At 33.4% G+C, this 12,040-nt stretch overlaps 1 protein-coding gene across 1 annotated transcript; it reads left to right on the top strand.

The window, feature by feature from the left end:
• Positions 1–3,697: 3,697 nt before the first annotated feature.
• Positions 3,698–5,599, top strand: LOC149231938 (cytochrome P450 76T24-like). The gene is made up of 2 exons (XM_089376393.1): positions 3,698–4,621; positions 4,772–5,599. The coding sequence occupies exons 1-2, from the start codon at positions 3,731–3,733 to the stop codon at positions 5,402–5,404; spliced, it is 1,524 nt and encodes a 507-aa protein (XP_089232519.1). The 5' UTR covers positions 3,698–3,730; the 3' UTR covers positions 5,405–5,599.
• The last annotated feature ends 6,441 nt before the right edge of the window (positions 5,600–12,040 follow it).

Below are 12,040 nucleotides of genomic sequence, written 5' to 3'. Positions count from 1 at the left end.
TTTGGAAATTGAGCACTGGTGGAATAGTAGAACCTTGATAAGAGTAGTATCGAAGGCAAGGAAGGTTTTTGAGTCAAGTATGGATAAAATTAGGCATTCAGTTTGCAGGTCGAAAGGGAGACCTAAGGCGAAGGCAAAAGGGGCGGGTTGTAGTAAGCGTTCTCACATAGAAATGGCAGAAAGGGAAGCAACTAATGCTTTTCACACTACGGTACCATAAAAGGACAAAGAAGTGGTGTAGGTTTGGGAGGACGAGGTTCACAAGCAAAGGAGGGCTACTCCAGACAGTCGAATAGAGGAGGAGGTCAATTGGATCATAGACACAGATGAAACTACAACCTGTGCAATCCTCTACCATAATACTGTAGAAATAACATGGCATGTAAAGACCCTAGTGGGAAACTTACAAGTAAGAGCATCAGTGAAAAGGACCAAAGGTCAAATGGATACCTTAAATCAATTGAGGGCCATCAAGGAAAGAGTGGGAGGTATTGAATCGGTCCTGAAGGGGCTGATTAATATTGAGAAGTTGCAGGATGGTCGTATAAGTGACCTGAACACTATGTTTACCATTTTTCTTAAGTACATTCATAATATAAACATTACTTTAGGGGAAGCTAAAGGATAATTAGCCCATGTGTGAAAGTATAAGGCTCGGACAGTCGATGGCTCTGGTGACCCTTCAACAGTGGCTCCAACAAAAGCAATGTCTAACAAGGCTCCTGTGGAATGAGGTTCGAGAATAGGGAAGTTATGTTTTGGTTTACTATGTCATTAGGCTATTTAGATATCAGTTTAATTATGTAGGCTAGTAGTATTTTTGTAAAAGATAGGTTTGTAAACCAGGGTTACCAAAAATATCAACTAGGTAGACCTTATTGTGACTGTAGTCATAGTAGTAAGTATTGTAGTCATAGTAGTAAATATTTAGAGTCCTTTAAGTGGCACAAGAAACATAAGACTTTAATGGTATTTTTTGACAAAAGTGGTACAATCTATTTCTATATGTGTGTGTGTGTGTGTTATTAACTTGAGTATGAACTATTTTCAAGGATTTTAATTTTCGATGGTTAAACTCATCCAATAATATTGCAACCACACACACATATATATATAGAGAGAGAGAGAGAGAGAGAGAGAGAGAGAGAGAAGGTTTCTTATAGTTAAAATATTTTATTGGTGTGCTGCTAAAAAATAACATTAACATAGATCCACCTAACTCCAAGTCTACCTACAACGAGAGGAATCAAATCTCTCCAGGTGCAAATCATTCCTCACGTTTTTCACTCAAAAAGAGATTTGCACCTTGAGGGATTTGATCCCTCTTGACCCTTGTAAAGCCAGAGTTAGATGGATCTATGCTAATTACCTAACAAAACTAAAATCTTCCCTATTATCCAATTCATTAAATACTTAATTTTTCACAAACAATTTTTCATGCCTCAATTAAAAAAACTAAAATTACATTAAAAAAAACAACAAGAAGAACAAGCAAACAAAAATACATATTTTTTTATTAAAAAAAAAAAACAACAAGAACAAACAAAACAAAACAAAACAAAAATACATCTTTTTTCATTAAATATTTAATTATTTATTTAGGTCATTTTTCACTCTCAATTCAACATTCTAAAATTTTCCCCATTATCCAACTCATTAAATACTTAATATATTTAGCAATTTTTTTTTTACCCTTTATACATCTGTCTCCAAGAAAAGTCAAATATTCAAGAGACAATGCAACTTTAAGAAGATAGAAAATTGAATAGAAATAGAAAAATGGTTGTCAAAAGCTTACTATGGTAGAGATGTTGTAATATCTTATTAAACATTTGTAATATATTTTTAAATATTTTAACTTGCTCAAAATAAAACAAAATTAATTTAAATTAAATTAAAAAAAAATCTATCTTAATAAAATGTCTTAAATATCTTATTTAATATTTTTGTTCAATAAATTCCTCTTACTAAAATACTTTACTATGAAAAATCAAAGATCAATAATAAATATTGACGTAGTCTTTAACGCGACTTTTTGAAAGCCTTTCCGGCGATTTTTGCCGGTGAAAATCCGGCAGTGATTTATTGGAATCCAAGTTTGATAGCTAATTTCTGCACAATGAAACCGTCCCAGGGGTTTTTCAGGGTGCTGAATCTGAATATGCAGTTAAAAAACCATTTTAACTGCAACAAATCATGATTTCATCTCAATTTCTTCCGCCGGATTCCGTCACCGGAATCTCAAAAAGTCGCATTATAGACAACTCCATAAATATTATGTAAAAAAATAATAAAACAAAACAAACATTTTAAATTAATTAAAATAAAATATATAATTTTAATTTTTAATTAACTATAATTAATAATTAAACTCTTTAAATCGGAATCCAATAAAATAAAAAGATATTTGATTTTCCAGACTCTAATCATAACTCTGAAAAAAAGATATTTGATTTTCCAGACTCTAATCATAACTCTGGAAGTAAAATAAATTTAGAATAGTAATAAATAACTTATGATTATGAAAAAATAAATATATGGACGGAATCTAAATCAATTCATCGTACGTGCGTAGTAATTAAGAAATGTCACAAAAGTCGCGAATGGCGACAAATGTGGAATTTTCGTACACATTTCTATAAAAGTCGCTACCGGCGACTAATGTGGAATTTATGCAGAAAGCCAACCAACCAAATAATGCAGGAGTTGTTTTCCGGCGGATTTTTCCGGTCGAAATCCGGCAAGAATTATTGGAATCGGAAGTTTGATAGCTAGTTTCTGCACAATGAAAGCGTCCTAGGGGTTTTTCAGGGTGCTGAATCCAAATATGCAGTTAAAAAACCATTTTAACTGCAAGAAATCAAGATTTGACCTCAATTTCTTCGCCGGATTCCGTCACCGGAATCTTCAAAAAGTCGCATTATAAACAACTCCAATAATGCAGTTTGTTGTTCATTAAATTTTGAATAATAAATGTATACAGTAACTCGTACTAAAGATAATTTGTACAAACTAAATATATTAATAATAATTTATATTTTAAAAAATTAAAATATTTAAATCTGGCTAATTTAAATAGTTGTGAAAATATTTTAACAATTTTTCCATAATAATTTATATTTTAAAATATTAAAATATTTAAATCTGGCTAATTTAATTAGTTGTGAAAATATTTTAGCAATTTTTCCAATTTCTATAAAATGACGTTTTAAACCAAAAAAATTTAACCTCGCTTATTCTTTTCTATTTAAAATGTTTGAAAAAATTAACATGTTTTATTATGTTTAAATATTTTTTTGGAGTTTTGATAGTGTAATTTTTTGAGTTAAATTTTAATCTTTATTGTTTAAAAAGGGGTTTTGATTAAATGTAATATTTTGAAAAATCTTTGAAACATTGAAATTATGAAAAATTTATAAAATTTCTATAATACTGAGATTATAAAGAGTTTCTAAAATTTCTAAAACTCGAAACAATTTACCAATCAAATTTGTAATTCCAAAAAGTCGATACCAAATTTTAAACTCATAAATATGAAAACAAAATGAAATACTAAAGAACGTGAAAATAGAATTAGATAATTTAAACTAGTAACATTATTGACTTCAAATAGATTACTGTTAATCACTTAGGGTTGAGACTCGCATTCGTGTATTTATACGACTTGTCTTCCACCTCTATGTAACATTTCTATGTAGTTGCCCATTAGCAGCCTCTGCAATAAATCTCAATGGATAATGGATGGATGTTATGGTATTCTGTGACAGGGCTCACCTCTGTCTTTATATTCTTTGTCTTTGATGTGTGGAGGAGGAAGACTTATCGCAGGCTTCCGCCGGGACCTCTGGGATGGCCGATTGTGGGAAACCTGTTCCAGTTGGGTAACAATCCTCACGAAGCTCTCTTCCACCTCGCTCAGAAGTACGGCCCTCTCATGTGTCTCTCTCTTGGAATGAAAACTACAGTGGTGGTCTCTTCTCCTGCCATGGCAAAGCAAGTTCTCAAAACCCATGACCATGTTTTTGCAGGCCGGACGGTCGTACAGTCAGTTCAGTGCCTTTCTTACGACAAGTCCTCACTAATTTGGTCCCAATATGGGTCCCACTGGCGTTTGCTCAGACGCATATCCAATACGAAGCTCTTCAGCGTCAAGAGGTTAGAAGCCCTGCAACATTTGAGAAAAGATGAAGTATTCCGAACAATCAATCAGATTCTGTTGGGAAGTGCAGAGGGGAAGAGTGTAAACATCGGAAATATGATGGCCCACTTGGCTGTTAATATGTTAGGCAAGTTGGCCTTTGGTAAAGACATGTTCCATCCCAATTCTCCAGCTTTCCAAGAGTTCAGTGATGCTATTTGGCAATTGGCGGTGAATGCAGCAGCTCCCAATTTGGTGGACTACTTTCCCTTTCTTCAGTGGTTGGATCCTCAGGGGGTGGGACGTAACACGGCAATCTATATGGCAAGGGAATTTGGTATTCTTGACAAATTCATAGAGAACCGCCTCACCACAAAAGGGAAAACGACGGACGGGAGTGATGCTCCTAAGGATCTGTTGGACGCTCTGCTGGAAATGAGAAGCGATGATTTTACTCTCGCCGACATCAGAGGCTACTTAACTGTAATCATTTCCTTTCTCCGTTGTTGGTATCATACAATAAGGCTATTGACGCATTTAATGATAGATGGTGTCTTATTCTAAAGTATCGGAGTTTACTAGTGAATTCATACTGCCAAAGTAATTTCTCTTATGGCCAATTGCTTGATGTAGGACATATTTGAGGCGGGAAGCGACACTACTGCGAAGACCATGGAGTGGGCGATGGCAGAACTCATACGCAATCCGGAGAGAATGAAACGAGCCCAGGCCGAGTTGTACCAGGTTGTTGGGCGCAACAGAAGGGTCGAAGAAAGTGACACCGACCGTCTGCCTTATCTTTGTGCAGTGGTGAAAGAAGGGTTCCGACTACACCCGGTAGTTCCTCTGTTCGTTCCACACAGAGCAGATAGTGATTGTCAGATTGAGGGATTCTTGATACCCAAACACACGCAGGTAATCGTCAACATGTGGGCAATCGGAAGGGACCCTGCCATCTGGAATGAACCATCGGAATTCGTCCCTGAGAGATTTCTGGATGATAAGATGAATAGCGTGGATTACAGAGGACAACACTTCGAGCTGATACCATTCGGAGCAGGAAGGAGAATATGCGCGGGGCTTCCGTTGGCGAGTCGGTTGATTCATCTGGTATTGGCTTCCCTTCTCCATTCATTCGAGTGGGCACCTGCGAAGGGCATGCGTGCAGAAGAAGTGGACATGACAGAGAAGTTTGGAATTACTATGGCGAAGGCAGTGCCACTGGAAATTATTCCCTTGCCACGCCTGCCACGGCATGTCTATTAGAACTGTTTGTATCGGACTCTATTTGTGTCGCGTAATATCCGAAGTTTACATCTATTTGATAAAGCTAGAAGAAAGTTGAGGAACCAATACCCGAGATGAATTAGTAGCTCTTTGAAATTCCGGTTGAGGATTCTAATAGATTGATTTATTGGATCACTGCAATTAAAATCTTAGTCTTATTATCTTTCCAGCTTCAAATATGAGAGTTGTAGAAATGAATTAGTAGCTTTCTGAAATTCCTTTTATTTTGAGAAAAATAAAGACATTGGTCATTAAAGGTGTTGAGGATTCTAAAGTTATAATAGATTGATTCATTAGATCACTATAGTTAAAATATTAGTTTTATTATCTTGACAGCTACAAATATGAGATTTGTAAGTGTGTGTTTTTATTGAGTATATTTATCATGAGTTTAATTATTAGATTAATATTCTTTTAAAAGAAATTTTAATACTAAATGAAGATTAGAAAATTGAGATGGTCAAGTGTTTTTGAGATTCAATTAATTTTATTTAAAATGATAAATCAAAAATAAACTATTACTCTATTAATTTGTATTTTAAAAAATGTCTTCATAAAATGTAAATGCTTATTTTTCTAAATTTATATAACAATTTATATGATTTACTATTAAATAAAAAAAAAAAACAAATTTAACTAATATTTAGAATTCTTTTGATGATTCTTTATGTAAAAAACCAATTTATATTAAATAAAAAAAAAAAAACAATATTAATAATAATAATTTATAATAATTAAAAGTCAATATATTATTAAATTTCCAATTATATATTGGAAATGTAATTTAAAATTCTATTTAGAAATTTAAATTTAACCATTAAAAACTAAACATCAATATGTTAAAAGAGAATTATTAAATTATATAAACTATTAATTTTTTTTTAATAAAATCTATAAAAAGAATAGTTTTTTAATTATACATAAAATTTATAAAACATAAATTCATTAAACCATTGAAAACTAAACATCAATATATTAAAAGAGAATTATTAAGTATATAAACTATTGAATTTTTTTAATAAAAATTCCCCAAAAAAAAATAAAATAGTTTTTTAATTATATATAAAATTTATAAAACATAAATTCATATAATTGTATTTATTGAGTGTTCAATTAAAAATAAACTATAAAATGATATTTTAATATATAAATTTAATCATTTATAACATTATAATATTGTTTTAGTTTTGAAATGTAAATTAATTATGGAAAAATCAAACAAAACCTAGTGCGCATTGCTCAACCTGTTATTCTTTGTTGCTTTCCTTTATTTTCCGAAAATGGATCAAGGTTCAATAGGACCCCCATCTCACCCTCGCAACCCCCTCCAGACATAGTGGAATTTAATGCCCTTGTTGCTAGAGGGCCACTTTTCTAAAACGTTGAATCCTCAAAATTTGTGAAGAACATCAACAACATTCCAAAGGTGGAGGTTCATAGCTCAATCTAAATCAATGACCCTGAAGCTTGCAGATATGAGGATTATTTGTCATTTTATGGGCTTATGACCCTCTTTGAGATCCCTTCGGGAATGGATTGACGAGAACTGGATACCCAAGATTAAAAATAAGGTTTCAATGTCATTTTGTTGACAATCAATGTACACCTTCCTATCCAAAGGAAAAGCAAATTTGGATCTCATCTTTAGGAATAACCCCTACTTCGTGGGGGGGCCAAGGGTTATATCTAGATCATTGGAGTCCAGATTTTAATCATGAATGTGATGTTCCAAAAGAAGTCTCAGTATGGGTTAAACTTCTCTTCTTCCTACTACATTGTTGGAATTAGGAAACTTTTAGGAGTATAGAAAATATTCTTAGCAAATACATCGACCGAGATAAGCCACAAGAAGGGTTGCAAACTTGCACCAATATCAGTGTGGAGGTGGAGCTAGAAAAGTGTTTACCAACAGTAATAAATATAAACCTAGATAATTGATCTCATATACAAGAAGTTGATTGCAATCAAATTCCATTTAAATGCAAGTTTTTCCATGAGTATAGCCTTTTCACACGTGATTTTAATAATAAGGTAGAAGAGAAGCTAAAGTAGAGTAATGATGGATAATAATGGCAGCAATAGAATAGGAGAAGAGGCCTCGCAAGGATGAACAACCAAGCTCCTCCTCAAGCGACTACAGGGCAGAAAGGGAAAGGGCCCATGTCTCCAAAAAAGTAAGGGTCAATGCCTAGAGAGGGAACCTCTTCTATTAATAATAATAGATTCCTAGATCCAAAAAATAGCTTCAATATCTTGAAACATTTTCTAGAAAAAAGGAAAATCCTAACTACTAAAATGATGATGGAGAAGGCCCCAAGCCCCACTAAGCCCTCTTTTTTTGTAGCGCTAGAAGGGATGTTCCCTTAGAGTAAGCCTCTATGGGGACTCAAGCAGAGGATATAGATCCATAAGAAGAAGAATTCCACTCCCCTAAGGCCCTAAAAACTAGGGGTTCAGGGTTACCAACAAGATCGGTAGATGAAAAATCAGATGCGAACAGGGAAAATGAAATGAATCATTCGCGGAGAAAAGTAGGGAGGAAGACTAATCGATAGTTCCGGAATGAAAATTCTTTATAAAAAAAAAAGGAAATGGGTACCCAAACAATAATCAATCCATCCAAAATGGTTAGTATAAACATCAATAAGAACATCGCTGGCCTCCATTCTGGAGGCAACAAATCGCACAATAAATAATGAAATTCCTCTTTTGGAATTGCAAGGGGTTAGGCTTCGATAAATAGATGTCTAAATTTAAATCTATAATAAAAAGGAAATGTTGGCCATACTCTTGTTCTGTGAGACAAATATAGGGGAAGAGGAGACCCTTCAAATGTTTTCAAAATTTTGGAAGAATTATGAGCTTAGAGTGATTGGATCACATGGGGCTTCTAGGGGGCTCTAAATTTGGTCTACCTTTATTTTCAAGTTTGTTGACTCACATTTGGTGCCTCATTTGTTGATGGTTCACTTGCTTCATCTCCCACCAAACAAGGAATTTATTGTTGTTAATGCATATTCACCCCCACCGTGGGTGCCAATGTAGTCTTCCAATTGACAAGACTGCTCTCGGTGACTTGGCTCTCCACGTGGGGGGTCATGCATCAACCATAGCTTAGTTGTATGATCCATTAAATTCACTCATGCCTAAAGACTTTACCGTTAATGCAATCCAATACCATAGTGTTTGGTTTATGATCGTGTGTGATGATTATAAGGCCATTCGACCTCAGGGTGAATTGTGTGGGCCTAATGCTCCACCGTGCAAAGATAGTATTCATTCATCTGGTTTCATGGAGAATCACAATATTCTTTAGGTTTCCATTCAAGCCATGGTGTGGGATAATTGCAATGTTGATCCTCCTCGCAATTCTATTGCAGCTAGGATCGATGCCTACAGTTGGGATTTTGCTCTCTTCGCCTGCATGGATGTTGGGGTTGGACGTCCATTAGTCCTGGGGCAACCCGTGACCAGTAGAATTTATTTGGTTGCACAGAGGCTCCAATTCGGCACTAAGGCTTACCTTTCAGACTATTGGCAATTGGCTAATCAGTGGAGTTACTACATTGGGGGGCATGCAGGGAATTTGAAGCAATTCCTTCAGGTTCTTAGCCTTGTCATGTTAGTGAAGAGAATAAGCTTTGTGTCACTGCTTCTGGGAGGTCATAGAGTTTTTAAGAAGGTAGCTCGTCCGTCACGCTCAAAGCAGCGTAGAGGCTTGAGGCTCTCAGGTTTCAGGGAAGGAGTTACTGTTGTGTGTGATCATTGGACAAGGAAGGAGTATCTGTTGCGTATAGTCGAGGTTGAGGCATGTCGAGGAAGGATCTCCCACTGTGTGTGTTCAATGGGCCAAGGAGGGGTCCTTGTTATGCATGTATGTGGCTTGTGGCTTGTAGCTCGTGGCTCATGGCTTATAGATTGTGACTCTCTGCAGCTCATTTACAGTCTCAAGTCTTCCAGGCTCATTCAAGTAACTGGTCATCCCTTATGTGGCTTCTAGCTCATTTACATAGGATAGTTTCATGTTAAGCACATTTACTACTAGTTTAGTGGCTCTAGGCCAAAGTTCTGGTTTCTATGTATCATTCTGCAAATCATTTTCACTCTTGCTTATGGTGTTGATAGACATTTTAGTCAAACTCAGTATATGTAATATCAAGACTTTAAAATGGTGGTTTTGGGTTGGTTTCCGTGCAGGGCGTCCCTTAACACCATGTAGAATTGTTTTTACTTATCTTTATCAGTAATTGAATGTCGATCCTTACACATAAAAAATGTATATGTGCCTATTCAATAGACATAAAAGTTCAATTATTGAGTGTCTCTCCTAGACCTCAGAGGCTCCACTTGAAATCAAGATTGTATTATGGCATGGAATTTTAATAAAACCTACCATCCTTGGAGGAAAAAGGGAAGATCCCATGTTCAATATTAGTTTCAAGAAATTTTAGAGGATCTCATTACTTAGATCACTACAATTAAAATATTAGTCTTATTATCTTTCCAGCTTCAAATATGAGAGTTGTATAAATGAATTAGTAGCTCTTTGAAATTCCTTTTATTTTGGGAAAAACAAAAGACATTGGTCTTTAAAGGTTTTGACGATTCTAAAGTTATAATAGATTGATTCATTAGATCACTATAGTTAAAATATTAGTCTTATTATTTGACAACTACAAATATGAGAGTTGTAAGTGTGTGTCTTCATTGAATATATTTATCATGAGTTCAATTATTAGATTGATGTTCTTTTAAAAGAAATTTTAATAATAAATGAAGATTAGAAAATTGAGATGATCAAGTGTTTTTGAGATTTAATTAATTTTATTTAAAATGTTAAATCAAAAATTAATTATTACTCTATTAATTTGTATTTTAAAAAATGTCTTTATAAAATGTAAATGCTTATTTTTCTAAATTTATATAACGATTTGTATAATTTACTATTAAATTAAAAAAAAAAAACAAATTTAACTAATATTTAGAATTCTTTTGATGATTCTTTATGTATAAAAACCAATTTATATTAAATAAAAATAAAAAACAATATTATTAATAATAATTTATAATAATTAAAAGTCAATATATTATTAAATTTCCAATTATATATTGGAAATATAATTTAAAATTCTATTTAGAAATTTAAATTTAACCATTAAAAACTAAACATCAATATATTAAAAAAAAATTATTAAATTATATAAACTATTAATTTTTTTTTAATAAAATCTATAAAAAAAATAATAGTTTTTTAATTATATATAAAACTTATAAAAAATTCATTAAACCATTAAAAACTAAACATCAATATATTTAAAGAGAATTATTAAGTTATATAAACTATTGAAATTTTTTTAATAAAAATTCAAAAAAATAAAATTAATAGTTTTTTATTTATATATAAAATTTATAAAACATAAATTCATATACTTGTATTTATTGAGTGTTCAATTAAAAATAAACTATAAAATGATATTTTAATATATAAATTTAATCATTTATAACATTATAATATTGTTTTAGTTTTGAAATGTAAATTAATTATGGAAAAATCAAACAAAACCAAGTGCGCATTGCTCAACCTATTATTCTTTGTTGCTTTCCTTTATTTGCCGAAAATGGATCAAGGTTCAATAAGACCCCCATCTCACCCTCGCAACCCCCTCCAAACATAGTGGAATTTAATGCCCTTGTTGCTAGAGGGCCAATTTTCTAAAAGGTTGAATCCTCAAAATTTGTGAAGAACATCAACAACATTCCAAAGGTGGAGGTTCACAGCTCAATCTAAATCAATGACCCTGAAGCTTGCAGATATGAGGATTATTTGTCATTTTATGGGCTTATGACCCTCTTTGAGATCCCTGCGGGCATGGATTGACGAGAACTGGATACCCAAGATTAAAAATAATGTTTCAATGTCATTTTGTTGATAATTGATTTACACCTTCTTGTCCGAAGGAAAAGCAAATTTAGATCTCATCTTTAGGAATAACCCCTACTTCATGGGGGGGCCAAGGGTTATATCTAGATCATTGGAGTCCAGATTTTAATCCTAAATGTGATGTTCCAACAGAAGTCTCTGTATGGGTTAAACTTCTCTTCTTCCTACTACATTGTTGGAATGAGGAAACTTTTAGGAGTATAGGAAATATTCTTAGCATATACATCGATAGAGATAAGCCACAGGAAGGGTTGCAAACTTGCACCAATATCAGTGTGGCGGTGGAGCTAGACAAGTGTTTACCAACAGTAATAAATATAAACCTAGATAATTGATCTCATATACAAGAAGTTGATTGCAATCAAATTCCATTTAAATGCAAGTTTTTCCATGAATATAGCCATTTCACACGTGATTGTAATAATAAGGTAGAAGAGAAGCTAAAGTAGAGTAATGATGGATAATAATGGCAGCAATAGAATAGGAGAAGAGGCCTCGCAAGGATGAACAACCAATCTCCTCCTCAAGCGACTACAAGGCAGAAAGGGAAAGGGCCCATGTCTCCAAAAAAGTAAGGGTCAACACCTAGAGAGGGAACCTCTACTACTAATAATAATAGATCCCTAGATCCAAACAATAGCTTCAATAACATGAAACATTTTCTAGAAACATCG

The sequence above is a fragment of the Pinus tabuliformis genome, chromosome J (assembly GCF_031772625.1).
Source record: "Pinus tabuliformis cultivar Carrire ecotype Pingquan chromosome J, CPIR1, whole genome shotgun sequence".
NCBI classification, from domain to species: Eukaryota; Viridiplantae; Streptophyta; class Pinopsida; order Pinales; family Pinaceae; genus Pinus; species Pinus tabuliformis.
This window is presented reverse-complemented; position numbering and strand designations above follow the sequence as displayed.